This window comes from Anolis sagrei, chromosome 6 (assembly GCF_037176765.1).
Source record: "Anolis sagrei isolate rAnoSag1 chromosome 6, rAnoSag1.mat, whole genome shotgun sequence".
Taxonomy (NCBI): Eukaryota; Metazoa; Chordata; class Lepidosauria; order Squamata; family Dactyloidae; genus Anolis; species Anolis sagrei.
In genome coordinates, this window is record NC_090026.1 from 57,043,722 (window position 1) to 57,069,868 (window position 26,147).

The following is a 26,147-nucleotide window of genomic DNA, read 5'->3' on the forward strand; positions in this document are numbered from 1 at the left end:
AGCATATTATGAAGCTTTTCAGTTGAAGTATTTAATAGAAATGTATAAGGGAAATCAGAAATGGATTAGAATAGAAAATGAAAGAAATGGGTGTAAACAGGGGCGGCCCGTCCATTACGCGAAGTAAGCGGTGGCGGAATACTTTTTTTGCCAGGGGGCGCTGTTCTGTCCTTAGGCCACGCCTCCTCCTGCAGGCCCCATGCGCCCTCCACAGCGTGTAAGAGAGAAGGGAAGGGAAGAGAGGAGAGAAAGAGCCTAGCTGCAGGCCTCCTTGCACCTGGAGGGCTTCCCTCTCACCTGGGCCTGCGTTTCTCCATTAGCAGCAGGCTGTGCCTCCCCCCACCCCGGCCCTCCGTGCTTGACTCTCCTACACATGTGCCGAGGCCTCCTGGCGCCATGCGGCTGCCTTCCCTCCCTTCCTGCGTGCATGCTCCCAAGGCCTCTTCTCCCACTCGCTCTTCTTGGGCCCTCCAGCCAGGAAGGGAAGGCAGGCAGCCGCAAGTAGCCTGGAGGCCTCGCCACATGTGCAGGAGAAAGAAACTAGCACGGAGGGTCCTGGGAGAGAGAGAGAGAGAGAGAGAGGATTGAGGGCGGGAGGCACAGCCTTCTAATGGAGAAGCGCAGGCCCCGCCCCCTAGGCGAGAGGGAAGTCCTCCCTCCCTCCACGTGCTGCCAGGAGGGAGGGAGGCAGCCAGCCAGGCTCTTTGGCTTTCGCTTTCCTTCCCTGCTGCAGCTGAGCCTGGACCCCTCTCAGGGCAGCAAGGAGGCCTGGTCAAAAGGTACTGCAAATGTCATCTTCTGTACATGCCTCCCCCAAACCCCTCTAGTATTTGGTAATAATGGAAGTCCTATATGCCAAGCTTGGTTCAATTCTATTGTTGGTGGAGCTCAGAATGTTCTTTGGTGCTTGGTAAACTGCAATTCCCAATGTCAGGGTCTATTTTTCCCAACCCCCTCTCCAGTATTTTCTGTTAGTCATGGAAGTCCTGTATGCCAAGTTTGATCAGTTCTATTGGTGGAGTTCAGAATGCTCTTTGGTGCTTGGTGAAGCATTCTCACCTGATGTTTCACCCACATCTATGGCAGGCATCCTCAAGAGGCTGTGAGGTCTGTTTGTAACTAGGCAAGTGGGGTTTGTATATCTGGAATATCCAGGGTGGGAAAAAGAACTCATGTCTGCTTGAGGTAAGTGTGAATGTTGCAATTGGTCATCTTGATGAGCATTTAATGGCCTTGCAGCTTCGAAGCCGAGCTAGTTGCTGCCCAGGAATCCTTTGTTGGGAGCGGTTAACTGGCCCTAATTGCTTCATGTCAGGAATTCCCCCCCCCCCCCTTTTTTTAGTGTTGCTCTTTATTTATTGTTCTGATTTTAGAGGGTTATTTTAGAGGGTACTGGTAGCCAGATTTTGTTCCTCTGAGGTTGCCTGCCATAGATGTGGGGAAAATGTCAGGAGAGAATGCTTCTGGAACATGGCCATACAGCCCAGAAAACTCACAGCAACTCAGTGATTCTGGCCATGAAAGCCTTCCACAACACATTATTATGTTTATTTATACCCTGCTTTTTCTCTCCCCACGAAGACTCAAGTTGGCTTAGATTAAAAACATTTCAGTACAGTTTAAAATCCACAAATATGCAAACATTAAAATGGAATTAAATATCATTGGTATTTTAAAAATTCAGTTAAAATCCATAAAAAACATATCCAAAACTAAAAACTGCAGCAGACCCTGACTTGATCTTTAAAACCTTTTAAAGCCTGCATTAGATTACCAAATGTAATGTCCCTTTATACACACTGCTTTATATTAATTTCCCCAGTATTCCTTTATCTGATTTGTCATTTGTATCTGGCCACTTGGAGTGCTTCTGGTGTTGCCGCAAGAAGGTCCTCCCTTGTGCATGTGGCAGGGCTCATGGTTCATTGCAGCAGGTGGTCAGTGGTTTGCTCTTCTCCACACTCGCACGTCGAGGATTCCACTCTCGCTTGCTGAAGTGTTCCAGCTGATACCCAAACAGGGGATGAGCTGGAGATGTCTCTGCCTTGGTCCTTTCACTATTGGCCGCCACTTCCCGGCGGATGTCAGGTGGCGCAATACCGGCTAGACAGTGTAATTTTTCCAGTGGTGTAGGGCGTAAACACCCTGTGATAATGCGGCATAGGGCCTGTCTGGAAGGGCTCCATGGCTTCACATGCCACCTGTTTCTCCAAGGCCAAAGCAGTGGCAGTTGGATGGAAGGAGGGCTCTTCATCTGCTTCTGGGTCAAACACATGCAAGAGCAAACTTCAGCCCTCCAGGTGTTTCGGACTTCAACTCCCACAATACCTAACAGCCAGTCTAGCAGTTTGTAATGTAATACAGGTTGAGTATCCCTGATCCAAAGTGCTTTGAACTAGAAGTGTGTAAATCACTTTGAGTCCTCCTGAGGGTGAGAAAAGCAGTATACAAATACTGTAAATAAATAAATAAAATGTTTGGGATCATGGGATAGCTGTTTACATACACAATGACACATTTCAAAGATAGCACCCAAGATGAAACACAAAAGAGGCATGCACGAGGCCTCTTTTTCCTCGTGCCTGGCAATGCTGCTGCGCATCCCTCTCTCGGCATTAGGAAATGTGCGCTCTGCATCTCCCTCCTTCTCCATGCACTTCCTAACGCTGGGAGAAGGATGCACACTGGCGTTGTTGTCTCCCTTGGCCTGCAAGGAGGAGGAGGAGAGGAGGACAACGTGCGCACTTGTGAGGGAAGGATGGAGGGAGAGCATGCTCCCTGCATGAGGGCTCTTTTTCCGTGCGCCTGGTAATGCCGGCGCGTGTCCCTCTCCCGGAGTTGCAAAGCGTGTGGGGGAAGAGAATGCAAAGCGCATACCCAGGAGCCGATGGAGCACAGGGCCTCTTCTCCTGTGTGAAGAGGGGCAGCATTGCAAGTGCCTCTCCAGGCAGCTGTGCCATCACCCCTCTCAGGGCGGCAAGGAGGTTTCTTCATGAACGGAAGTGACTGAAGGTACTGCAAATCTAAATTATTGTACATGCTCCCCCAAAACCCCTCCAGTATCAGAGTCTATTTTCCCCAAATCCCTTCAGTATTTTGTGTTGGAACTACATCAACACTGACAAAGAAACAACAAGAAATACTATTTACCCACAAGCATTAAGAAATTACATATATTAGAAACCAACTTTCTTATTACTTTCTTTTCAAGATCACTAGACTGGATCACAGCAACGCGTGGCAGGGGATGAGTAGTGTGTGTGTGTATGTATGGCTGGCATGGGCCAACTTCAGCCCTCCATGTGTTTTGGACTTCAATTCCCACAATTCCAAACAGCCAGTAGGAAGTCCTAAATACCTGGAGGGCCAAAATTTGTCCATGCCCCCATAGATAGATAGATAGATAGATAGATAGATAGATAGATAGATATTGGTTTTGGGGGAGGGGGGGGCGCCAAAATACTGTTTGCTTACCATTGAAAATTACCTAGGGCCGCCTCTGGGTGTAAAGGAAAAGCTGGTATTTTTAGTAAGAATATAAAAGGGAATATAAAAGGAACAGAGGGTCCTAGAAGATTAGCTTTTATAATATGAGAAAATGGCAAAAGCAATGGATCACCATATTATCTAAATGGTCACCGTTATATAGCTTGTTTGAGGATGAAGAGGAATGCTGGCTGAAGAAGTTGAATAGAGCAGGATTTGTTAGAGTGAAGGATTTATATAATATATTTAATAATGGAGGAGAATTGATGGATTTTATGGAGTTGGTGGGAAAAGGTGGAAGAGAAATGTAGTTGAAATTGAGAGGACTATGGGAAATGGTTAAGAATGGAGTTTAAAAGAGAGGAAAATAAGTTGGATTCTCTTATCAGACAAAGGGAAGAAGGTAAAATGGGGGGAGCAGGAGTAATATACAAAATGATAATGGAAGCAAAGAACTCCAAGAACTCTCAAAGGTGATTGCCAGTGGTTCTGACTTCCACTAGTTCCTTCAATACTCTTGGGTTTCATTGATCTGGCCCTGGGGACTTAAATTCATTTATAGCGGCCAGGTATTCCTGGATGACTTGTTTCCCAATTTGGGGTTGGATGTCCTCTAATCCCTCATCCACTCCATCTTGCTGAGGTTGAAGATGACTTTTTATTTGTGAGATAACTGAGGAAAAGAAAGCATTAAGTAGTTCTGTCTCTTTCCTATCCCTGTCAGCCTTACCCCATCTTCTCCTTGCAGAGGCCCTATTGCCTCATTGTTCTTCCTTTTTCTACTGACATAAGCAAAGAAGCCCTTTTTATTGTTTTTAATCTCCATAGCAAGCCTGAGCTTTAGCCTTGCAAACCTTTTCCCTACAGGAGTTGATTATTTGTTTGAATTTTTCTTTGGTGATTTCTCCCCTTTTCCACTTCCTATCCATGTCTCTTTTTGAGTCTTAGCCCGGTACAAGTCCTTTAGACATCCATTCTGGCTTCTTTGAACTTGTCTTATTTTTTCTCTTTGTTGGCAATGTTTGCAATTGCACTTTGAGTATTTCACTCTTGAAAACTCCCTTGTCTTTTACTATCAGCGTCCACGGAATGCTGCTCAGTATTTCCTTCATTTTTTTGGAAGTCAGCTCTCCTAAAGTCCAGCATGTGGGTTTGACTTGGCTAATTTTCAGCCTTTCTTCATATCGCAAACTGCAGGAGCACATGGTCCCTTGCCCCTAAGGATCCGACCACTTTGACTGCATTGATCAGGTCCTCCGCATTTTTAGGATGAGATCGAGAGTAGCCAATCCCCTTTTTGTTCCTCTACCTTCTGGACCATAAAATAGTCTGCAAGGCAAACAAGGAATTTGTTGGACTTTGTACTCTTGGCTGAGTTTGTTTTCCAGCAAATATCAGGATAGTTGAAATCCCCCATGACTACTATACATCTTCTTTGTGCATGTTTGGTCAACTCTTGACAGAAAGCTTCATTGAGTTTTTCATCCGGCTCGGAGGTCTGTAGTAGACATCCACAATTAGATCTTTTTGAATCCTGGTTCCCTTGATTCTTATCCAGATGTTTTCAAGCTGGTTTCCCTGATTGCAATCTTGCATCTCTTCTGTGACGTAACTGTTTTTCACATATAAGGCCACTCCCCCTCTGACATATATTGCTTGCATTTTTTCTATATTTATTTAAAATATTTTGACTTACCTACATGGCATGCATATGACAGTTTCAAAATGCATTTCAAGTTAATATGTTTTAGAAAAAAAGATTTTTGTGGCAACTTAACTAGTGAGCAGTTTTTTGTATAATGAGCTTTCAAAGACTCTGGTCTTCTTTAGTGGATGGGTGAAGTATTATTCAGAAGTGTGTGTATTACCACTTCATCACATTTACTCAATTCCTCTGAGTGCTGCACTTAAAATGTGCTAAGCCACTGTGTTAATCTCATTTGGTTGGGTTCAAGTGTAGGATAGAGCATTCTTTGTGTATTTTAAACATGGGGACCAGCATTCATTTCAAACATTTCAGGAGGTGGTGGGTAAGTGGATTCTTGGTAATGATCCAGATGTTTGGCCACTTCTGTAATGTGATGACATCCGTGGCTCTCAGGTTTAAAATTAAATGTTTCCCCAATTTGTGGGACGAGCCAAAAGCACCCTTGTTACAGAAAGCATTACTTTTACTCACTTATTTTTTTATTTTGCCAGAACAATCTAGATAAATAAAAATGTAATGTTTGTTTGTGGGATTAACATAAGTCATAAACCACTGGACAAATTGACACCAAATTTGGACAGCATACACCTAACAACCCAATGTATGTCCTTCACTAAAAAAAATTGATTTTGTCCTTTGGGAGTTGTAGTTGCTGGGATTTATAGTTCACCTACAATCAAAACAAAAAACACCATAAGGGTTTATTGAGCATTGACCTCGAGTTTGGGAGTTGTAGTTCACCTATATCTAGAGAGCACCATGGGCTTAAACAATGATGGATCTGGACCTGCACCAAACTTGGTACAAATATTCCATATGCCCAAATAAGAACACAGATGGAGTTTGGGGGAAATAGACCTTGACATTTGGGAGTTGTAGTTACTGGGATTTATAGTTCACCTACAATCAAAGAGCGTTCTGAACCCTACCAATGACAGAATTGGGGCAAACTTCCCACACAGAACCTCCATGACCAACAGAAAATACACTAGGCCATGCAGTCCAACTCCCTTCACCAGGGCAAGAAAATGTAATCAAAGCCCTCCTGACAAAGAACTATCCAGCCATAAATATAGATAGATATGATTCTCACACACAGATATAGTATCATAGATTTGAAAGGGACCCCTAAAGAAGGACAATATGTTGAATGTTCCAGAGTAGGCAAACAATCTCCACATCAACACTGACAAATAAACAACAAGAAATACTGTTACCCGCAAGCATAAAGAAATTACATATATTAGAAACCAACATTTCAAATTACTTTATTCACCAGACTGGGCCACATGCTATTTGCTTACTTTTTGAAAAAGTAAGCAAATAGCATGTGTTGGGCAAGTGGTCTCAATTTTGACTTTTGGATATCTACTTCAGGACACATACATTTCTACATAGTGCAGCACTTCATGCTGTGTCTGAAGTCAGTTTTAATCATGAATTTTATACTCACGTCCTGTTTTAATCTTTATTCTGTGTATTTTAATATTTATTTTACAGAAATATATTTTAATATGTCTATTTTACATAATGCTTACAATGATTATGTGTTTTTAACTATGGTATAACCTGCCTTGAGCCACAAGGGGAGGCAGGTAAGAAACAAAACAATGAAGATGATGCATTTCGTATCACAAAATCACAAGTTGAACACTTCCCAAGCATCTAGGACTGTGTGATGTATCATCGAATGATGCATGCAGATCCAAGTAAGGTGGCCTTTTGCAGTTGACAGATCATGATTTTGTCAATGTTTATTGTTTCCAAATGCTGGCTGAGATCTTTTGGCACAGCACCCAGTGTGCCGATGACCACTGGGACCACCTGGACTGGTTTATGCCAGAGCCTTTGCAATTCGATTTTGAGGTCCTGATAATGGCATACATATCTCATTTGCTGTGACATACTGTGTTTTTGTGTTAGTAAAATAATAATAATAATAATAATAATAATAATAATAATAACAACAACAACTGTTCTGTCAACTCCCCTGGGAGACTTTTCCAGGTATATTACTTATATGGAGCATCTAAATACCTGTGGCTGAATGAATGCATGTACATTTTAAGGACAGACATTAGTCCATGCTTTAATTGCCAATAGGAAATATTTTTGTAGTAGCAATTTAACAAACAACTTTACTGCTAGACCCAGTAAAGTAGATTGATTGAATCAGTGGAATTTACATAACAGTTGATTCATCAAGTTCCTAGTTAATTAACAGATCTATTCTAGTTGGAATTAATTATTGGATTTAGAACTGTTCTGGTGTGAGTGATATACTTCTTGTTATTTCAAATGCATTAATGCAACATTTCAATCTTATTCCAAGGAAACAAATGTATTACTTCCTATTGTTTGTTTTTTTAATTAATAAGGTCCCCACCTTCAGTAAATAAATACACAACCCATGTCCCACTAGATGTCATAAATCACATCAATATATTTTAAAGATCAGATTTGTTTTTAAATAGTGGAGAAATATTGGGGGAAATGTAAATTGGTACTATAAATCAACATTTTCCCTGATTACACTCCATCTATTCTGTAATTGCATGATTAAAACTTTATTGTCACAGAGCAGCAGTTGATAACACAAAATCCTGTCTCTAAGTGAATCAATTCACATATTTAGTATGATAAGACCCTAGTGAGATACTGATGCTTCTTAATGAATTATAACTATGCATCAGTGAGCTCTGAAGTCCTTTGGAAGTTGTTTTCCTTCATAGTCGATATTTTTACAACCATTGTATTGGGTATGTGAAATGTTCTTTCTCTACTAGTTTTTGAATATTCAATTTCTGATATATGTCAGATGTATGTAAATTGGACTGCTTAGTTGTTGTTGTTCATTCGTTCAGTCGTCTCCGACTCTTCGTGACCTCATGGACCAGCCCACGCCAGAGCTCCCTGTCGGCCGTCACCACCCCCAGCTCCCTCAAGGTCAGTCCAGTCACTTCAAGGATGCCATCCATCCATCTTGCCCTTGGTCGGCCCCTCTTCCTTTTGCCTTCCACTTTCCCCAGCATAATTGTCTTCTCTAGGCTTTCCTGTCTCCTCATGATGTGACCAAAGTACTTCAACTTTGTCTCTAGTATCTTTCCCTCCAGTGAGCAGTCGGGCTTTATTTCCTGGAGGATGGACTGGTTGGATCTTCTCGCAGTCCAAGGCACTCTCAGAACTTTCCTCCAACACCACAGTTCAAAAGCATCTATCTTCCTTCGCTCAGCCTTCCCTAAGGTCCAGCTCTCACATCCGTAGGTTACTACAGGGAATACCATGGCTTTGACTAGGCGGATCTTTGTTGCCAGTCTGATGTCTCTACTCTTTACTATTTTATCGAGATTGGACATTGCTCTCCTCCCAAGAAGTAAGCGTCTTCTGATTTCCTGGCCACAGTCTGCATCTGCAGTAATCTTTGCACCTAGAAATACAAAGTCTGTCACGGCCTCCACGGTTTCTCCCTCTATTTTCCAGTTGTCAATCATTCTTGTTGCCATAATCTTGGTTTTTTTGACGTTTAGCTGCAACCCGGCTTTTGCGCTTTCTTCTTTCACCTTGATTAGAAGGCTCCTCAGCTCCTCCTCGCTTTCGGCCATCAGAGTGGTGTCATCTGCATATCTGAGGTTGTTAATGTTTCTTCCAGCAATTTTCACCCCAGCTTTGCATTCATCCAGCCCTGCACATCGCATGATGTGTTCTGCATACAAGTTAAAAAGGTTGGGTGAGAGGATGCAGCCTTGCCGTACGCCTTTCCCAATCTTGAACCAGTCTGTTGTTCCATGGTCAATTCTTACTGTTGCTACTTGGTCCTTGTACAGATTCCTCAGGAGAGAGACAAGGTGGCTTGGGATGCCCATCCCACTAAGAACTTGCCACAGTTTATTATGATCCACACAGTCAAAGGCTTTAGAATAGTCAATGGACTGCTTAGATAATTTAATATATGGCATCTTCTATATGACCAATAGTTTTATAATTACCACTGGGGAAAATATGATCATCACTGCCAGTGCTTTCTGAATTCAATTCCACCCTAGTTTCTCCCATTCCAATTCAGACATTTCACCTGTGCAGGTATCTGTGACTCAGAACAGCACTATTGTTGCAGCCCAGCTGCCTACTTGATGCCTTTTTTTTTGCCTAAATACCACGCAGATGAACAAGAATAGTAAGTTTATTAAGAAAAGAGCATCTAATATAAAAACAATTAGAAGCCATGATCATCAAGTTTGCAGACGACACCAAATTGGGAGGGATAGGCAATATTCCAGAAGACAGGAGCAGAATTCAAAACAATCTTGACAGATTAGAGGGATGGGCCAAAACTAACAAAATGAAGTTCAACAGTGACAAATGCAAGATACTCCACTTAGGCAGAAAAAACAAAATGCAAAGATACAGAATGGGGGACGCCTGGCTCGAGACCAGTACATGTGAAAAAGATCTTTGAGTCATCGTGGACAGCAAGTTAAACATTGGTCAACAATGTCATCTAGCACCAAAAAAAAGGCAATGGGATTTTGGCCTGCATCAATAGGAGCATAGTGTCTAGATCTAGGGAAGTAATGCTACCCCACTATTCTGCCTTGGTTAGACCACACCTGGAATATTGTGTCCAATTCTGGGCACCACAATTCAAGAGAGATATTGACAAGCTGGAATGTGTCCAGAGGAGGGCGACTAAAATGATCAAGGGTCTTGAGAACAAGCCCTATGAGGAGCGGCTTAAGGAGCTGGGCATGTTTAGCCTGAAGAAGGGAAGGCTGAGAGGAGATATGATAGCCATGTATAAATATGTGAGAGGAAGCCACAGGGAGGAGGGAGCAAGCTTGTTTTCTGCTTCCCTGGAGACTAGGACACGGAACAATGGTTTCAAACTACAAGAAAGGAGATTCCATCTGAACATGAGGAAGAACTTCCTGACTGTGAGAGCCGTTCAGCAGTGGAACTCTCTGCCCTGGAGTGTGGTGGAGGCTCCTTCTCTGGAAGCTTTTAAACAGAGGCTGGATGGCCATCTGTCAGGGGTGATTTGAATGCAATATTCCTGCTTCTTGGCAGGGGGTTGTACTGGATGGCCCATGAGGTCTCTTCCAACTCTATGATTCTATGAACAGAACACTAACAACACAGTAACATTAAGAAAATTGGAAATGGCCCTGCTCAGATGAATTTGCATTTAACATTTCAGAAATAGGAACGAAAAAGGAGAAAATGAGAAGCCTTATATGTGATTACACATACATAAGCTTCAGATCAATTGTGGGTGCAGGCAAAATAAATGTTAGGCTTATGTTTGAATGTCATGCTGAAGCAGGAATCAATAAACTCACACTCAAGGCTATATGCAATCACAATGCATTCTTGCATCCTCTGCCACCAGCACCAGAACAGTGTCACTGAAATAGAAAGGGCTGCTACAGACACCATTAGAAATATATGCCAAAAATCAGCGGAACTACTCTGACAAAGTAAAATGTTTGGGGAAGACCAATGTCTGCTCAGAAAATTAAAAGTACAAGATATAGGAGGACACTGAAATTCATTGGCACTTAAAGCAATGGCAGTCTCTTAATCTTGGGAAATTGCCTACTACTGCAATAAGCCATGGCTTAGTGACCCAGCCTATCTTCCTTCTCTTGTGTAGCTGCACCATCTTAACCTGGCAAACTGTTTGTGTTATATTTATCTTGATGCTGACTCTAACTTTTCCAGTTGATTTTTTTTTATTAAGAGGGTTTTTCCATTGACTAGAACATTATTTACTTAAAGATATCCAACGGGTTTCCATGGCAGAGTGTGGTTTCAAAACCTGGTTTTCCAGAATTATAGTCCCAACACTCCAACCACTACACAATTCCGGCTCTATAATTAATTTTAATTGCAGATGTACCTCAGTCAATTAAGTAGATCTGTTCAGGTATTACTTCTTTAACAAAAAAATTGAGGCAGAAATAATGCAGGATTAATAGAAATAATTCCCTCAACACATAAAAGAAAGGCAGTTCAGCAAACTTTTAAAATTCAGATTTAACAATATATGTATGTGAATGAAACAACTAGATCACATAAACCTTGCAAATGTAAACAAAAAGATTTTGAACTACAGACCATTTGAAGGCATCTTCCAAAATGTAAGGGTTGACATTCAAACATTCTCTAGCATCCACATTCCTTCTGATTGCCATTTCCGTGGCCCAAGTTATTAACCTATGCTTTTCAACATTTTGGGGAGCACCTGGTCCTGCAGGATTACTGTTGTTTCCTTCCCTCTCTCTCTCTCTCTCTCTCTCTCTATCTGTCTCTCTCTGTCTCTCTTTTGCCATTTTCTGAATGCTTACTAAGAATTTATTGAGGCAGCTGTGATTCCCATGCACATTGTAGGTGGGCACACATGTGCACAGTAGAATCAGGTACAATAGATGCCCAGTGTTTGCTGAGTCAAATTATCTTAAGTTTGTTTTTACTGCAAGGCATGCTTCTGCAATCTAACACTGGAAGTCATAGAATCATAGAATCAAAGAGTTGGAAGAGACCTCATGGGCCATCCAGTCCAACCCCCTGCCAAGAAGCAGGAATATTGCATTCAAATCACCCCTGACAGATGGCCATCCAGCCTCTGTTTAAAAGCTTCCAAAGAAGGAGCCTCCACCACACTCCGGGACAGAGAGTTCCACTGCTGAACGGCTCTCACAGTCAGGAAGTTCTTCCTCGTGTTCAGATGGAATCTTCTCTCTTATAGTTTAAAGCCATTGTTCCGCGTCCTAGTCTCCAGGGAAGCAGAAAACAAGCTTGCTCCCTCCTCCCTGTGGCTTCCTCTCACATATTTATACATGGCTATCATATCCCCTCTCAGCCTTCTCTTCTTCAGGCTAAACATGCCCAGCTCCTTAAGCCGCTCCTCATAAGGCTTGTTCTCCAGACCTTTTATCATTTTAGTCGCTCTCCTCTGGACACATTCCAGCTTGTCAATATCTCTCTTGAATTGTGGTGCCCAGAATTGTCTGTTTTTCTCTATCCTTCTTTCTCCATCTGTTCAATGCCAATGCTGCTAGAACATTTCATGTAGACAGAAGACTGAAAGGATAAAGGGAGGGGTCATCAGGCTTTTATTTTTGCATTGTACTGTGTGTTGTTTTAGGCATTGTTTTAGGCACTTCATGCCATATAAGTCACTCTGAGTCAAAAATAAATTATTATAAGAAACCATCACAAAAAGGAGTGAAATAAAAAGGTTGCCTGTGTAGTTACTAGCCTTGGTTGATTCAGTTCATTAATTTCTTATCTCGCTATTAATTCGTTAAATAATTACTTTAGAAGCGATATCGACGCGGTTTGGCAACCAGGAAGCGTTTTTGCCATACCGAAACTGCGCCCCCATCTTCCTTACGACTTCCGCCAGTGAATCGTAAATGCTGGGGGCATGGCCTTCAGGAACAGCTGTTCTTATCCACTCCCACCTCCTTCCTCTTTGCATCGGTGGCTTTGCGAGGTTGGCGTGACTACCTCCCTGGCGACAAGTGGCGATGCCCACCTCACAAAGAGGAAGGAGGTGGGCGTGGCCAAGCACAGCCCTCCTTGGAGGCCCCACCCCCAGCGACCTCCGAGGAGCGCTGTGCTTGGCCACATCCACCTCTCCCTTGGACAGCTTGCCAGGGAAGAGAAAGAAAGGTGAGAGATTTAAAATCCAACACTTCTAAAATCTCTCACCTTTCTTTCTCTTCCCTGGCAAGCTGTCCAAGGGAGAGGTGGGAGTGGCCAAGCACAGCGCTCCTCGGAGGTCGCTGGAGGCAAGGCCTCCGAGGACTGCTGTGCTTGGCCACACCCACCTCTCCCTTCGACAGCTTGCCAGGGAGGAGAAAGAAAGGTGAGAGATTTGGTGTTGGTTTTAAAATCTCCAAGGAGCGCTGTGCTTGGTCGCTGGGGGCGAGGCCTCCAAGGAGAGCTGTGCTTGGCCACGCCCATCTCTCCCTTCTACATGGAAGCTCGCCACAAGGGAAGGAAGGGAAACTGTGAGATTTTAATGGTTCTGGAGGGAGGGAAGGCTGCCTTCCATTAACGAAACAAAGGAAATGATTCGTATTTCCTGGTATTTTCGATCTTTTTTTAAAGAAAATTTCGGAAATAATTTAAAAATCGAACCTCCAGCGCCCCCTACATACGAAACGAGTTTAGAACCATTTTTTTTCTTGATCAACCAAGCCTAGTAGTTACTATACACTATCCCAGAATACTTGTAGGATGTCAAAATACACAAAATAATCTATGTCAGGAAAAAAAATACTCAAGGAGCATAAAGTATATGATATTCAGTATATAGTTCAGTGTAATTCAGTAGAGTGAAGTGAAAAGGAGCAACCGCTCTCAAACATTGCAGTTATTACTGGTTATTCCAATGTGCCTTCAATGATTGAATATAAGGTACTCTCTGACCAGGCCCGTAGCCAGGATTTCGTTTCGGGGGGGGGGGGGGGGGGCTGAATTTTTTTCAGCGGGGGTTTCAGGGGTGGGCTGAGTTTCGGGGGGGGGGCTGAGTCTGAGTGAAAGAGGGTCTAGCCTAGCAAACCTTTTGTATCATTACCCCAATACCCCATGCATATGGGATATATTGAGTATGGTGATCAGATCATGATATGAATAAACATAACAGTTGAAGTAATGCACCAGTAAGGCCTTTTCGCGAACCACCATGAGAATTTCGGGGGGGGGGGCTGAAGCCCCCCGAGCCCCCCCACCCCCAGCTATATGCCTGTCTCTGACCAAACTTTGCATAAAATGACCTCAGAAGCACTTTATTTTATGGTTCGTGCAATTAAATCCTTCCTCATCCCTAGATCTCCCTCCCTGATAATTTACATTGTCCTATCTCCCAGTGTTTTAAAATTTTATCTTTGAATTATCCCTGCCCAGTTTAATCTTTTGTGTTTTAAGGCTGATTATATATTGCTGTGTCTCTTATTATATTGGTTTTGCATTTTATTTATTTTATTTTCTGGTCTTGTTATGCTTTTGCGTTATATTGTGTTTACTGTACTGATGGGCGTGGCCTCATGTAAGCCGCACCGAGTCCCCCTGGGGGAGATGGAGTGGGGTATAAATAAAGGTGATGATGATGATGATGATGATGATGATTATTATTACAGTTGTAAGATCCCAATATATACAGGTTTCAGGGAAACATATGCAATACAAACTCTTTTTAAATAAGGCAAGAAGACAATGAGTCATAAAGTACACAGTCCAAAAGAGAGTTCAAATAGTAGTAATATCCAAATGACGATGGAGCATAGCTCTCAAGAGAAATTTTTGTAGGGAAAAATCCTACCAGGATGCCCGGGAAATATTATATACCCTGTTTTGGGGACAAATTCCCCTTCTTCAGGAGTTGATAAAGTCTATAACAAAACATAGAATAACAATTAACAGAAAATTTAAAGAAGTGAAGATAACCCATATAACAGATAGTTACTTACATAATGTTTGAAGCTTTACATAGAGTGACTCTGCTAATGGTGATTCAAACTGCGAATAATGTTAAAGATTATTTATTTATTTATTTATTTATTTGGGGTTCTTGTACCCCGCCCTTCTCACCCCGAAGGGGAACCAGGGCGGCTTACAACAGCAAAGGCACCCTTAGATGCCTGCCACACAAAACAATCATCACAAAAGTACAACAATTCAAAGTTCCCACAATTCAAGCCATTATCCCAATAAAATCGATAAAATCAATAAAAACAATACAAACCTAATTCTTCCTCCTGTCAGTGTACACTAACTCATAGATCTGTTTTTGATTCCACTTCGACAATCCTGCTGATCTTGCACATCTGATTGTCTTATTTAGTTGTCTTATTTAATTGCCTGTTTGCCCAAAGGCCTGGTTCCACAACCATGTTTTCACCCTCCTCCTGAAGGAGAGGAGGGATGGTAATGTTCTGATTTCCCCCGGGAGTGAGTTCCACAGGTGAGGGGCCACCACTGAGAAGGCCCTGCTTCTCGTCCCCACCAGCCTCACTTGTGACAGTGGTGGGGTCGAGAGCAGGGCCTCCCCAGATGATCTCAAACTCCGAGGTGGGACATAAAGGGAGATACGTTCGGATAGATACACTGGACCGGAACCGTACAAGGTTTTGTAGGTTAAAACCAGCACCTTGAATTGTGCTCGGAATTGAACTGGCAGCCAGTGGAGCTGGCATAACAGCTTCCTTCCACAAGCTTCTATAGAGTATAGAGGAACTTAAAAGGAAACAGCTAAAGTTAAGTGACTCGTTAAGTCCCTGAGGAGAAAAGGTTTTAAACTTAAAGATCCAGTACATTTCTCTTTGGGATAATAGTTTTTCCAAGTCCATGTGAGGTTTTTGGAGTAATACATTCCAGAGCACAAAATTTAAAAGGATTGGATACATAATTCTATTGTGTGAAATGTGAATATAAAGAGGATTCAGTAGAAAGACATTTTATTCTGGATTTATGTTCTGAGATTCTGATACTTGGAGGTCTAAATTCACAATTCTAAATTCAAACAGCATCACAAGCCAAAATTTATCCAAAACAAACAAATGAATGAATGCAGACTTTTTCCAAGCTTCTGTTCTCAGGTGTTTCTGAAGTCTCGGGGACTTGGCAACCAGAATAAGATTTAGTCCAGACTCTTGGAATCTTTCTTTCAGCACTAGCTCAGGAAAGCTTATGTGAATACTATAGATTATATAACTTCATGTGTGTTGTTTCTTGTGCTCCTTCTCAAGTTTATGAACAATAATTGTAAATTATTGGAAACACAACATACAAACAATCTACAAACCCACCAAGAAAATCCAACAAATGCTACGTTCAGCAAAGGACAAGAGGGATCCTCTCACCTCTGCAGGAGTCTACCGTATACCATGCAGCTGTGGACAAGTCTACATAGGGACCACCAAACGCAGCATTGCCCAAACACGCATCAAGGAACATGAAAGGCACTGCAGACTCCTTCAACCAGAGAAGTCAGCCATAGCAGAGCACCTGATGAACCAGCCTGGACACAGCATATTATTTGAGAACACAGAAATGCTGGACCACACCAACAACCACCATGTCAGACTACACAGAGAAGCCATTGAAATCCACAAGCATGTGGACAATTTCAACAGAAAGGAAGAGACCATGAAAATGAACAAAATCTGGCTACCAGTATTAAAAAACTCTAAAATTATAACAGCTAAACAACAGAGAGGAAAAAACCAGGCACAGATTAACACCTCCCAGCAACAGATTTTCCCAGGCGCAGGCAGGCCTTCAAATGCTAATGAAGGTGATCAGCTGAACATTCACACCTAACTGCAGCAGGGAAGAGCTCCTTGCCCCACCCCAGCCATTCCACAGATATATATAAACCCATTGTCCTAATTCCAACAGACCTCTACCTCTGAGGATGCTTGCCATAGATGCAGGCGAAACGTCAGGAGAAATGCCTCTAGAACATGGCTCTATAGCCCGAAAAAACCCACAAGAACCTAGTGATTCCAGCCATGAAAGCCTTCGACAATACAATAATTGTAAATATTTGTGCCTGTTGTTTATTTTGCTTTATTCTGTTTTTAATTGTTTGATTTGCTTAGATTGTATTGTTGTGTTGTGTGTTGAGGCCTCGGCCTGTGTAAGCCACATCGAATCCTTCGGGAGATGCTAGCGGGGTACAAATAAAGTTTAATAATAATAATAATAATAATAAAATATCTGTATGGACTGCATTTAACCCAGCTGTGAAGAGAATCTGTCAGCAATAAAAAGTTTGCAGTATCCAAAGGAAGAGCTAGGTGTTTTAGGTTATGTGCATTTAAAATACAAAGACTGGAGACAGGTGAAATGGACTTGAAAGTTTCATTAGAAAAGATTTCAGAAAGTTCAATTTGAAAAGATTTCTGGAGTCCACCCACAGGGCAAGTGCTGAGCATTGCCAATGAAGAGTCACTGTGCATTTATTCCATTCTTTCTTAAGTAGATTCTCTGACATGAAAAGAAAGACAGAAATCATAATAAAACACAAGAGGATTCCAAATGGAACTCTGTGATTTTACGAGAGTGCCTGTAAAATCCAATGAATGTTGCCAGATCAAAATGATTATGTATCCCCTCTACCATTTTGCCTGCCAAATGCAGGCAAAGTATTACTCTTTGGAATAATTTTCCTCAACAAATTAACAATATTTGGAACTTGAATGTTTGGAAGTAGGGGAATTGGTTGGGTTTGGCATTCCAACAATTGTTCATCAGCATGAACTATGTAACACGATTTTTGTTCCTGGGTTATAAATGTCATTTCCTAATTGGTTCTATCATAAAACATTTAAAAGGTTTATTAAACGGCAAAACTTTGTTTTTGCGGAACATCCTGCAGCACATTTTGCTATAGTTTTTCAGTGAAGATCTCATTGTGTCTCAACCAATTCCACATAGTTTATGGCAGCCACAAAACCAAGTTAATGGAATATAACAACTGTTTTCAAAATAAGTACTTCACAAGTAAACAGGAATAACACTTTCAAACCAGGAACATATTTTTTTCAAATTTTGTTATTATGTGACTCCATTAGCTTAAAACTCACTTAAGTTTTACTGTGTGACTCCATAATCTGAAAACATGTCCAAGCTTTGTTCTGAACTTCTGAGGAGCTCTCCAAGGTCCCCAACCCAATTTGGGAATACAATCATAGTCTTGGATAATTCCTTTAAAGTTTGCACAAAAACGAGATATTTGCTATTGCAGGGTCCTTTCTGAATGTTTTCTCTTCCATGTGCAACACAGTAATGGCACTTCTGATCTTACTGATAATGGAGAGCCAGTGTGGTTTGACTAGACTATGGCTAGACTATGACTCCAAGGACAAGGTTTGTAGCCTTACTCGGCAGTGAAAACCCACTGGATGATCTTGGGCAAATCACACATTCTCAGCCCCAGGAAATCGTGAGATAAGTCACAGTAGGGTCACTATGAGTTAGAAATGACTTGAAGGCACACAATCACAACACATTGGTGAACTGTCACAGTCTGGTTTCAGGCCTGGTCACAGCACCGAGACAGCCTTGGTCGCCTTGGTGGATGACCTCCGTAGAGAGCTGGACAGGGGGAGTGTGACTCTGTTGATTCTCTTGGACATCTCAGCGGCTTTCGATACCATCGATCATAGTATCCTTCTGGGTCGTCTCTCTGGGATGGGCCTTGGGGGCACAGTTTTGTCGTGGCTCCGGTACTTCCTGGAGGGACGAACCCAGATGGTGAAGCTGGGAGACGCCTGCTCGGATCCCTGGCCTTTGACCTGTGGGGTCCCGCAAGGCTCTATACTGTCTCCCATGCTTTTTAACATCTACATGAAACCGCTGGGAGAGGTCATCCAGAGTTTTGGAGTTGGGTGCCATCTCTACGCAGATGACACACTACTACTCTTTTCCACCTAATTCCAAGGAGGCCTCTCGGGTGCTGGATGAGTGCCTGGCCGCTCTGTCTATCTGGATGAGGAGGAACAAGCTGAAGATCAATCCCGACAAGAGGTCCTCCTGGTCAATCGCAAACCGGATCGGGGTATAGGGTGGCAACCTGTGTTGGACGGGGTTACACTCCCCCTAAAGCCACAAGTCCGCAGTTTGGGAGTCCTTTTGGATTCATCGCTCACGCTTGAGGTTCAGGCGTCGGTGGTGTCCGGGAGGGCTTTTGCACAATTGAGACTTGTGCGCCAGCTGCGACCGTACCTTGCAAAGGCTAATCTGGCTGGGGTGGTCCATACCTTGGTCACCTCTAGATTGGATTACTGCAATGCGCTCTACGTAGGGCTGCCCTTGAAAATGGCTCGGAGATTCCAACTGGTCCAACGGGCAGCAGCCAGGATGTTAACCGGGGCTCATTACAGAGAGAGGTCAACCCTCCTGTTCAAGGAGCTCCACTGGCTGCCGTTTATTTTCCGAGCCCAATTTAAGGTGCAGGTGCTTACCTACAAAGCCCTGAATGGTTTGGGACCACCCTACCTGCGTGACCGCATCTCCGTCTACGAACCCACGCATTCACTTCAGTCATCTGGAGAGGCCCTGCTTGTGATCCCGCCTGTGTCGCAAGCGCGCTTGGTGGGGACTCAAGACAGGGCCTTTTCTGTGGCGGCCCCCCGACTCTGGAACGCCCTCCCAAAAGATCTCAGACAGGCCCCTACATTGGCAGTCTTCAGAAAGAACTTGAAGACCTGGCTATTCCGATGTGCCTGCTCAGATTAGGAATCTTCAATACCAAGTCCTAGAAGCACTTTAGTAGAACTAAGATTGCTGCACACCGCACACTGCACTTACTTATAATCCTACATACCTCCTGCCACATCAGCACTTTTAACCTTGTACCCATTACTCTGGCCTGGCCCAGTTTTATAGTGTCTTGATGTATTGTTTATTGTTTGTTGTTCATACTGCTTAACTGTTTTTAATTTGCTTTAGGTATTGTATTGTTGTATTGTGTTTTGAGGCCTTGGCCTGTGTAAGCCGCATCGAGTCCTTCGGGAGATGCTAGCGGGGTACAAATAAAGTAATAATAATAATAATAATAATAATAATTATATTAACTGCCACCTCACAAAAAGGTATCATAAAACTCTCTATTGTTCTCTCCTTCTATGCATTCATTGTGGACTGTTGTTTGCTTTATTATTTCTTTAAATATGGAGGACAATTCAAGTTACTGAGGTGGTTGTTTATTATACTTCTGTGAATTGTAAACTTGGAAGCACATCTGTAAAGCACTCACGACCATCCATCCCGGGCCTTTATCATCCATTACCCTACTATATGAATCATCTTCTAGTGTTGCCTTGTAAAAGCAGCTACATTGGAGGTTGTGCATATCTCATGCCACCCCTTTGTCAATAAGATTTGTCATCCTCCCATCAGCCTTTTCTCTTACAAATGTGTTGGAGGAACACTTTATAGCCACGGTTTTTATGATGTACATGATAAACATTTCACTGGGTGATTGCCAGTATGAAAGTAGCTTTTCTGTGAGATAAAATGCCGCAAAAATATTTAGAATGGAAATGTCGCTCTTCTGTTCTACATTTATTGAGAAAACATTAACCTGCAACCCAGGCTTCATTTTTTCTCTCCAGCATGATGGGAATAAGAAATTTAAATTTGCAAAGAGGGATGGGTTCCAAGGGATGGAAATGATCAGCAAAATACATGACCACATCTTTTGTATTTATATCAGCAGAAGAAATCCAGTTTTTCAGTTCAAGAGGTAGATAAACCAAGCTTTAAATGCTTTATATTTTTCACAAAACAGATACATAATAGTAATAATAGTTTTGTTGTAGTTGTTGTTTATTCATTCTGTCACTTTCAACTCATGATGACCTCATGGACTAGCCCATGCCAGAGCTCCCTGCCAGCCGTCGCCACCCCCAGCTCCTTCAAGGTCAAGGCAGTCACTTTAAGTCTACCATCCATCCATCTTGTCCTTGGTCATCTCCTCTTCCTTTTTTTTCCTCCCCAGCATCATTGTCTTCTCCAAGCTTTCCTGGATTCTCATTGTGTGACCAAAATATTTCATCTTTACCTCTAATATCCTTCCCTCCAGTGAGCAGCCAGGCATTATTTCTTGGAGTGTGGACTGGTTGGATCTTCTTGCGGTCCAAGGCACTCTCCAAATTTTCCTCCAGCACCACAGTTCAAAAGAGTCTATCTTCCTTTGCTCAGTCTTCCTTAAGGTCCAGCTCTCACATCAATAGGTTACTACAGTGAATACCATTGCTTTAACTATGTGGACCATTGCCAGTGTGATGTCTCTACTCTTCACTATTTTATCGAGATTGGTCATTGCTCTCCTCCCAGGAACTAAACGTCTTCTGTTTCCTAGGTGCAGTCTGTGTCTGCGGTAATCTTCACATTTAGAAATACAAAGGCTGTCACTATGAGAGCTGTTCATTAGTGGAATTCTCTGCCCTGGAGTGTGGTGGAGGCTCCTTCTTTTGAGGGTTTTAAACAGAGGCTGGATGGCCATCAGGGGTGCTTTGAATGTGATTTTACTGCTTCTTGGCAGGGGGTTGGACTGGATGGCCCACAAAGTCTCTTCCAACTCTATGATTCTATGATCCTGCGTTTAAATCCACTCTCTTCAATTCAACAATCCCACTACATCCTTACCACATGTCCTGCATATGTTTCGAATTCTACTGTTAATGAATTCACCCCAAATTAAACTTCTCTGTCAGCAGTGTGGTCAGAACAGCAGTCTACTGCTTTTTCTCAACCACAATCCAGCTGCCGCCAACTGTGCCATCATGACTAAGTTAAAAACAAAAGCAATACTTCAGTAGAATACTTGTTCGGTAGAATACCTGTAGGGTGGAAGGGAATGCTGTTTGTGGTCATGGAGGTGATTGTTTTTATTAATTGAAGTGCTGATGACTTCTCTGTTCTGTCTTCTTCACCTGTAATTAAACTTGTATGAAATCTGAAAGGGTATGACAGGCTAGTTGGTGGTGTTGTTGCATTCTGTATCAAATTTGTGGGATGGGAAGGTAGCATGCAATAAAGTTGTGCATTTTAATGCATTTTAGTGAAACTGTCACAATACACAAGACTGGGAAATATTTATTTTATTAGTTTTTATTCACTATTATAGATACAATATACAGTGGGCCTTTCAAATCTATTGGGGTTTGCTCCCAGGACACCTTGTGGATACCAAAATCAAATTGCATTATATGCAATGATGTAGTAAAATGGCATCTCTTACATAAAATAGCAAAATCATGCTTTGCCATTTGAATCTTTAAAACATATTTTTAAACAGTAGATGGTGGAATCTTAGGTATGGAGGGCCAACTGTATATGTTTTTAATCCACATAAAACCATAGCCAGAAAAAATAAGGTGATAAAACTGTCTGGCAGATGAAGGAGTGAATGGAGATTATTGTCTTGCCAGAAGATTTGCAAGCCAGACAATGGGTGATTTCTACATTCCAATCAGTGGTTCTTCTCATGTGTCCACTAGAAAAATGTGCATACAGAGAAACTTTGCATTCCTTTTTAAAAGTATGGGCAATGTTTAATGACACTGATATGATCTTTTCTTCTAACATTTTGTCTAAATCTTGTTCTGTGACAGGCGGTGTGGTTACAGCAAAGCTAAGCAAGACCCCGAAGAAGAAAAGATGCATTTTCATAATGGCCACAGTGAGTGCAATTTGAATAATATGTGAGATAACAGCACTTCTAAAGCTTACTAAGATATTTTTGGAGAGATAAAGCAGGGTATAAATAATAATAATAATAATAATAATAATAATAACAACAACAACAACAACAACAACAACAACAGCAACAACAACAACAACACATTCTGGGCTTAACTCTTGACTTTTGAGGGAGAGAGGAATGATTATCTTCCATTTTACCAATGGATCTTGGGCTTTCTACAGTTTGCTCCAGTCTGGTAACAGGAAAAAAAGGAAACCTATTCCATGATATATAGCAGCCCTATAGAAATGAGCTGACACAGGAAGAAAAAAATGAAAATAAATATTCCTGCATTTGAGAGCTTCTTTGGGGGGAGAATTGCCTTGCCAGTGTGTGTCTCTGTGCTTTTTAAATAAGCTATATTTTCAAAAATATCCTAAATAAACAAGAATCATAGAATCATAGAATCAAAGAGTTGGAAGAGACCTCATGGGCCAATCCAGTCCAACCCCCTGCCAAGAAGCAGGAATATTGCATTCAAATCACCCCTGATAGATGGCCATCCAGCCTCTGTTTAAAAGCTTCCAAAGAAGGAGCCTCCACCACACTCGAGCCTGGCGGGAAGCGCGAGCCAGCCAAGCCGTGCTCCCAGGCACGGCCTGGGCCCTGTGGGGAGCGTTTTGCCCGGCTTGCGCCTCCCCCGAGCCCAGCGGGAAGCGTGAGCCAGCCAAGCCATGCTCCCAGGCAGGGCCTGGGCCCTGCGGGGAGCATTTTGGCCAGCTCGCGCCTCCCCCGAGCCCGGCAGGAAGCGCGAACCATCCACCCTGTGGGGAGCCATTTTGATGAGGGGGCGGGGCCAATGGAGACTGCCTCGCGACCCCTCCAAAATGGCCAGGTGACCCCCCAAGGGGTCGTGACCCCCAGGTTGAGAACCGCTGGTGTAATCCAAATTCTTTCTAACCTAGGGGTGCTGGAATCCACTGCCTTCATTCTGGATTAACTTTGTGCTGCCATTGTGGCTGTCATCCTGGACTTAAGGCGGTATAGGTCTGGTGTAACCTGGTTCTTCCTTGGCCTGCCTCTTCTCCACTTTTTGGGGAGTTGGGTCGCTTCTGCTAGCAGATCATAACCAACAGACCAGTTTTGCTAGCAGATGCTCTGTTGGTGGATATTGGGCTGCCTTAGGCTCTGTGCAAGGGGAAAAGCAATATATAAATTAAACAAACAACCACACTAGCACATATTTTTAATTGAACTTTCTGTTATATTATTTTGTTGCACAATCTTTCTAGATCTGTTAGTTATTTTTTCATGTAAGTTTAACCAAAAGAAATCTTTACTTGCAAAAACATGCCTCTGCTAACAGAAGGTGTCAGTGATTAATTCTAGCCACCTGTAGCAAGGACCTCTCTGAATTAGAATTGAGCTATTTCCATTAATTTGCATATGGGGAAAAGTATTCTGAAGTCTTAAGTATATGTCCTTTGTTTTAGGCTATGCACTCATATCACAGTGGTCATCTTCATAGAAGAGGCCATCTGTGTGCATGGGAACACCTTGGATTTTGATTGAAATTCTGTCAACAGCGAGAGTACGCTTGCATCACTGCCCTAGCAAAGGGAAAACCACGTGGGCACGGAGAAATAGGCGGAGAAAGAGGCGGAGTCTTCGACGTCATTGGTCGTGCTGGCACAGTTGGCTCTCCCAAGACGCTAGTTTGCAGTGGCTCTAAGGAAGGAAGAGAGACGCTTTTGAACTGGGGTGCTGGAGAAAAATTCCGAGAGTGTCTTGGACTGCAAGAAGATCAAAACCACTCAATACTGCAGGAAATAATGCCTGACTAATATCCTTCCCTCCAGTGAGCAGTTGGAGATTATTTCCTGGAGTATGAACTGGTTTGGTCTTCTTGCAATCTAAGGCACTCTCAGAATTTTCCTCCAACACCACAGTTCTAAAGCATCTTCCTTCCCTCAGCAAAGATGAAGTACTTTGGCCACATAACGAGAAGACAGGAAAGCTTGGAGATTATAATGATTGTGGGGTAAATGGAAGGGGAAAGGAAGAGAGGCAGACCAAGGGCAAGATGGATGGATGTTATCTTTGAAGTGACTGGCTTGACATTGAAGGAGGTAGGAGTGGCAATGGCTGACAGGTAGCTCTGGCGTGGGCTGGTCCATGAGGTCATGAAGAGTCAGAAGTGACTGAACGAATAAACATCAAACAACATGTAAAATACATAGAGTTTTTAATATATATATTTCTAATAGAATAACTTCATTGCAAAATTCAGAAAAGTGTTAAACCTGAATGATACTTGTGTGCTATTTTGCATATTATTTGAAAAGTAAGAAATAAGCCAGTTGGTATTAAAAATGAATAAATAAATTTATCCCTCATCCATAAGCTGTCTAGTTTCACTGCCTTTTTGTTGTTCTCATTGATCACTGCTTTAATGCCTTAAACTTTAATTTTATGTGCAGTCAAATTACCAGGAGTAAGGACATATATTGATCCACATACCTACGAAGATCCAAATCAAGCTGTCCATGAGTTTGCCAAAGAAATAGAAGCCTCCTGCATATCAATTGAAAGAATTATCGGAGCTGGTAAGAACATTTGGATACCATGCCTCTAATCTCTTTCTGACCTTCATAATAGCATTCATAATAGTCGAAGTAAATATATCCAGAAACTAAAATTGGAAAACTGTTCATCTTGCAGAACTGTTCTGGATATTTGATTTAACTCTTTTATTGTAATATTTTGTAACCTATAGAAACTATCCAGAGTGTTTGATGATGCAAGTGTCCAAGTATGATGGGTGGAAATGTAGAGAAGGAAGGCACAGGGCAATGATAAAGCAAACTGGAGAAGTACTTAAGGATCATTCTTTAAAAATCACCCACTCCAACACTACAGTTATTGGACAAGTTGTTACGGATTGTGCTTTTGAATCACCAACAGCAATCTGCAGTTGTTAGAGATCATGGTTTGCAGTTTCCTACTCCAGCTCTGCAGTTTCCAAATGCATTAGAGTATACATTGTATGGTAGGATTTGTAATCCAAAGCATTGGAAGCTCCCAGGTTGAGGAAAAGCTGGGTTGCAGTTAAACATTTAAAAAACCAAGTTTATGGCAAGCAGACTGATGGATAACTGGCAAATAGAGGGAGAAAATGTGGAGGCAGTGACGGACTTTATATTTCTGGGTGCAAAGATTACTGCAGATGCAGACTGCACCCAGGAAATCGGAAGACGTTTACTTCTTGGGAGGAGAGCAATGACCAATCCCGATAAAATAGTGAAGAGTAGAGACATCACACTCGCAACAAAGATCTGCATAGTCAAAGCAATGGCATTCCCTGTAGTAACCTTTGGATGTGAGAGCTGTACCATAAGGAAGACCTAGCCTTTGCTAAGATAGATGCTTTTGAACTGTGGTGCTGGAGGAAAATTCTGAGAGTGCCTTGGACCGCGAGAAGATCCAACCAGTCCATACTTCAGGAAATAAAGCCCAACTGCTCAATGGAGGGGAATATATATTCTATTCTAATTACAAAAATAAAACTATATCATTCATCGCTTTAGGGGCAATGATGAAGTACTTTGGCCACATAATGAGAAGAAATGAAAGCTTGGAGAAGACAATAATGCTGGGGGAAATGGAAAGAAAAAGAAAGAGGGGCCAACCAAGGGCAAGATGAATAGATGGTATTCTTGAAATGACTGGCTTGACTCTGAAGGAGCTGAG

General features: G+C 42.4%; 1 protein-coding gene across 4 annotated transcripts in view; it reads left to right on the forward strand.

Annotated features, from left to right (window-relative positions):
- The window catches only part of EPHA5 (EPH receptor A5), a 339,685-nt gene that overhangs the window by 269,388 nt on the left and 44,150 nt on the right, over positions 1–26,147 (forward strand). For all 4 annotated transcript variants that reach the window (XM_060781401.2, XM_060781402.2, XM_060781403.2 and 1 more), the window contains 2 exons: positions 22,327–22,394; positions 24,878–25,003. In XM_060781401.2, the coding sequence (XP_060637384.1) occupies positions 22,327–22,394; positions 24,878–25,003 (194 nt within the window). The remainder of the gene's footprint in view (positions 1–22,326; positions 22,395–24,877; positions 25,004–26,147) is intronic.